We start from the raw sequence: 4,692 nt of genomic DNA on the forward strand, positions 1-4,692 counted from the left end.
AATTTGTTCTGAGAGATAATGAGAAAGTTGATCAGAGACAGCAGTGTTTTGGAAAGAAAATAAACTATATAATGGGGAATTTATCAAAATAACGACATTATCTTGATACATATTGACACTTTTCACTGACAGCTGCAACTCAGCTAGTTCTATTGCCACTCACGCAACCCAAATTGGAGGCTTCCCAAATAGGCATTTTTTATAAGAAGCTAATGATCCTCTGTGGCTAAGTCATGCTCCCTGGTGAAGTGTTTTGAATGTATTATTTAGAAGTAATTACATAATTTTGGCAAAACATCCATTTACTCTAGAGGAAGCCAGCATCCGAACAGTGCACTGTGCCCCTGCCAACTTTCCTTTCCAATTCGCAAGTAGCTGAAACCAGAGATCTGTATATAATGACCAGATGCTCATGTCTCCACCCTAACAATGTGAGTCTTTGTCCCAAAGTTGGTTGGAGCGCAAGTCCTTTCGCTTCACCACCCCTGCTGAAACTAGTGCGCGAAACAGCACCCCTCTGTCTCACTATATGTAGTACATGTATCTGACGCTGTATAGTGTGACATGCCATAATCTTTTTGTCAAGACATCAGATACATGGTCTACAGATACTGAGAGGCACCACTTCACTCACACAGATGTTTCATCTGACATTGATGCGTCTTACGGTCAAATAAATTATTTTGGACGGGCAAGGATGTACGGTAGGGCGGGCCAGGCCCCTAAGGCCCGCCCATAATGCCAACCCTGACTGAAGGGGAAAGGAAAGAAAAGAGCCCTTGATTTTCTTCATTCTAGGGGTGAAATTCAGTCTGGTCCTTGTTTGGATGTGGTATCATAAAAATGCAGAGCAAAATGTGCAACTAAGAAAGCACCTTTGGATATGGACAACAATAGTGTAGAGATGGGAAAACTTACTGGTCAATTAAAAACTAATGTACAGTGGATCATGCCAACATTCACATCAACCTTAAAGGATTTAATTAAGTGAAGGTGTGAAATAATGGGCACTGAATGAGGTGGGTGCTGAACAAATAAATGGTGATAGAGATTTATTGTAATTGCTTTTCTTCCAAGACAATTAAATTAAAAATGTCCATTGAAATAAATATCTACACAATCACATCTTTAAAAATATACTTTATTTGTACAGTTTCAGTTATTATAGTATTATTCTGTGTCTGAGGTGTGGCAGCAGGTCCTCTCTTGTTGGGGAACAAAATTAGGCAAAAACACAAACTGATTTCCACAGGTAAGGACTTATCACTCTGGTCCACCACGCTGGAAAAGATAAGAAAACAAAAGAGTTGGTGGTTAGTGAGATCTTCCCTGTATTGCAAGACTCGGGTAACAACAGTTAATGCACTTTGAGTACTCAGAATGCCTTCTCTAAAACTATGGGGTAAACCAAAAGCAGAGATCTAATTAAAGTACAGGCCCAACCCATGAGTGTAACTGCATGTCACAAAAATATCACCCCTTTCAGTATTTGTATGAACACTTAAAAAAAAAGAATTACAGCACTTCTTCAGTGCCCCAGCTAGGCACTCACCTGAATATAGTCCATCTCGTCTGTTTCCAATGCCCTCCTGCGGTATCTCTGGGGGAGTTCCTTCACTGTGGCCACACTGTCTGGGGTTCCAGAGAGTAGAGTGACAGGTCTGGGGGGTCTCGATAACAGCGGCGGTGCTACAACTGGAGGTGAACTTGGAGAGCTGACTGCTAATGTTTTAAGAGTCTCTTGGACTGAAACAGAGGAAAAGGTTGTTTTAAAACATTAGCCGAATAGGTAGCTTTAAATCAGTGATGTTATTGTTTTAGACATCCAGTGTTTATCCTACAAATATTTCCAGCAGTGGCAAATTTAGTGTGTGTGTGTGTGGGGGGGGGTGGAATAAAAATAGCAGTCTCAAATCAAATTTCCTGCAATTACACACATTTTGCCATGGCTTATTCTATCAGAGTGACTCAAAATCAATGGGGGCCCCATGCCATACTATATTTGGAATTTCAGATTGTTCGTTCTCAGGGATTCTTATTTAAAAAATATTACTCCATTATCCTTTCTGAATACTTTCTGGTTTTAGTCATTTAAGTATACACTGAAAGTTACCATCCAGTGCACCGCTGCTAAATGCACATAGGTGAAACACTGGACATCCTTTGTGTTTTATGTTATTTTATTCATTACTCATAGCACTATTTTATAATGAAATTGGAAAGGACTAAAACAACCTCTTACTAAAATACACTGGGGTTGACAAAAGGGAAAACAAGTCAGTGTTTCCATCTTTGATTTGAAAAGCGCCTGAAAACAATACCCAGGTTTTCCAACAACACTACCCATTAGCACTACCCATGGACGAAAAAAATAACAATAGTTAGTGCAACATCACACTGGCAAGTTCTTACTCACCACTCAGCCTTGGGACCCCCTCTCTGCTGGGAAACTTCATTAGCGGAGCATGAGGTTTCACAGCCTGAAAGGTAGTCGAATGAAAACAGACAAGTTACTCAATCACTTCAAGACTTCTCTTTTGCAGCCAGACAATCCTATCTATATTGCTTATTGCTATGAATTGAAAGCAATACCATATAGCAGTAGGCGAACAAAATGTTTATCATTGCCTTGAATAAACTGCCAGATAAGTTGGGTAGCTAGAGTAGACACTGACAGGGAGAACTACTGATCAGCGAACGTGCTATTTCTAGCCTTAGTTCAACGACTAACCGTGTATGGCAGTTAACATGGCATTAGTTCGTTTGAACTGAGTAAGTCAACTTTTACGAACATGTACATGATAGTTAGTAGCTAGCTACGTGCTCAAGCTTTTGAATTACATGCAGACCAACAAGGGCATTAGCATGGGTAGCTAGCTCGTTAGTTTGGGGATGCACAGCAAAAACAAAGCGAAAACAAATGTCGTTGACTTCTGACCTTGGAAATCGCAACTTGCATTGACTATTGAACTTTTAAAAGTACTCACTTGAGTTACAAGTGTTGTTGCAGAGCGATAAATATCCAAGTTTGACAAGCGTACCTGTACCACCCGTCCAACTGCAGCCATTGTGCTACTGACTTTGCCACCCATGTCCTCGCGGGTCTTCTTCCGGGTGAAAACAATCCTCAGTTCCTAAAAGTACCAGAAGAGGGAGTTGTCATGTGAAAATGGAAAATGACTATGTCCGCAGTATATAAACCATAGGTTTAGAACAACGGTATGTGATAGGAGACATTCTACTGCATGGATGCTAATGTGAGCTATCAAAAAGCTAATGGGGCATCGGAGGATAACACCATCCCATTCAGAGTAAAATACACAATAAAACATATCTTAGACATGTATACGAATTTCAAACCCGGCCAGATCAGATCTAATGTCTTAAAAAGTTGAGTTAATTGTAACATACAATGTCTTACCTTCGGCTTGATGCTGTCAGCTGAAAGTAGGTTATATTATTCGAAAACAAAATAAACGTTCAGGTCAGTTTCCCAGGCCATACTGTCAAACCATGACGTTTGTTTGCACCGAGTTGATTTCTAAGAATAGCACAAGAAAACCGTTCTTAATCGGACAAAATGCTGGTAGCAGACAAATTCCATCAACCAATTTGAGCTATTCAGTGCCCATTGAAAATGAACCTCGTTTTACATGTTAAAATAAGCACTATAGACAATGGTGAACCAAACGCAGCTAGCAAAGGCATTTAACCTTCATATCTATCTTTCAGTCAGCCTAGAGATTGCTGAAGGGGGCGGGGGGTTGCTGAATAATTATCTGGTCACGTGATTAGTGGTAACTTCCGAGCGGTACATTCAAAGGTCGAAACCAAGAGCCTATCATACAGCCTAACATGGACTATATAGGGAATAGGGTGCAATTTGACACAACGACTGTCTTATTGGAATCAAACAGCTCCTCCTAAACTGGCTTTGAGAAGGAAAACAAATATTAGCACTACCCATCTACTTTGGGATAGATTTCAATGCGTTTGCATTGTTTGTCAAAAATGTCAGTCACACAAACCAGAAATGAGTATCAGTTGTTTACCCACTGATGTTGTAATTACACTGCACCTGCCAATGGAAAAAAACATGTAAATGCATGTTTTAAGCATAACTTGATGTATAGAGTGGGGCCTGTATTTTTTTTCCCCAGAGCAATGAGGGAACTGACCAATCGTAGCCTAGACCTTTGTTCAAAGATGAAGACACTTCAGCAGGTGGGTGCATCTGTTATCAATATGGTTGGACAATGGATGTTTTCACCAATCTGTGTGACCGTAACTAACAGCTTTATAAATTAGAACAGAATGTTTATTGCTTTCATCATAAAAATGGTCATTGGCTTGGTTCTGCTGCTGTATTGTGTTACCAACTGTTGTGGATTTATGGAATGTTATTTCTGACCTCTTGTTTGCTTTGTCAACAGGAATCATATGAGCTTCAGGACCAAATCACAGACCTACAAAAAGCATAGGCTAGGTATTTCATCATCCACACTATGGATGCTTTACCATGGAGGATATATAGGAATTCACTAAATGTTATTGAAGATATTCAATCACCTTTTAGTTCATGTTTTCATACTTTGCCCTGTAGTTCAGGTGGAGCAGAGAACTGAATAAAAAAATGAAACTCCTTCAAACATATTTAAATCGTTTGCATTTTATTTTTCTCCTCTGCAGATC

At 39.8% G+C, this 4,692-nt stretch overlaps 1 protein-coding gene across 2 annotated transcripts; it reads right to left on the reverse strand.

The window, feature by feature from the left end:
* Positions 1–1,125: 1,125 nt before the first annotated feature.
* On the reverse strand, positions 1,126–3,749 carry LOC139412033 (alpha-ketoglutarate dehydrogenase component 4-like). Of its 2 annotated transcripts, none has more exons than XM_071158818.1 (5): positions 3,422–3,749; positions 3,042–3,134; positions 2,417–2,480; positions 1,553–1,746; positions 1,126–1,281 (listed from the first exon to the last, which is right to left on the reverse strand). In XM_071158818.1, the coding sequence occupies exons 2-5, from the start codon at positions 3,090–3,092 to the stop codon at positions 1,264–1,266; spliced, it is 327 nt and encodes a 108-aa protein (XP_071014919.1). In that variant the 5' UTR covers positions 3,093–3,134; positions 3,422–3,749; the 3' UTR covers positions 1,126–1,263. The 2 variants fall into 2 exon arrangements, with proteins under 2 accessions (XP_071014919.1, XP_071014918.1); XM_071158817.1 differs by having other exon boundaries at positions 2,988–3,134; positions 3,422–3,660.
* Positions 3,750–4,692: the final 943 nt, after the last annotated feature.

The sequence above is a fragment of the Oncorhynchus clarkii genome, chromosome 6 (assembly GCF_045791955.1).
Source record: "Oncorhynchus clarkii lewisi isolate Uvic-CL-2024 chromosome 6, UVic_Ocla_1.0, whole genome shotgun sequence".
Classification (NCBI taxonomy): domain Eukaryota; kingdom Metazoa; phylum Chordata; class Actinopteri; order Salmoniformes; family Salmonidae; genus Oncorhynchus; species Oncorhynchus clarkii.

Bases quoted from the DNA above. Each gene is read 5' to 3' on its own strand.
- LOC139412033 (XM_071158817.1), bottom strand. From the start codon at position 3,092: ATGGGTGGCAAAGTCAGTAGCACAATGGCTGCAGTTGGACGGGTGGTA. The intron at 2,481-2,987 runs GTGAGTACTTTT...ACTACCTTTCAG, and splicing joins CAACAACACTTGTAACTCAA to GCTGTGAAACCTCATGCTCC. The intron at 1,747-2,416 runs GTGAGTAAGAAC...CCTCTGTTTCAG, and splicing joins GGGGGTCCCAAGGCTGAGTG to TCCAAGAGACTCTTAAAACA.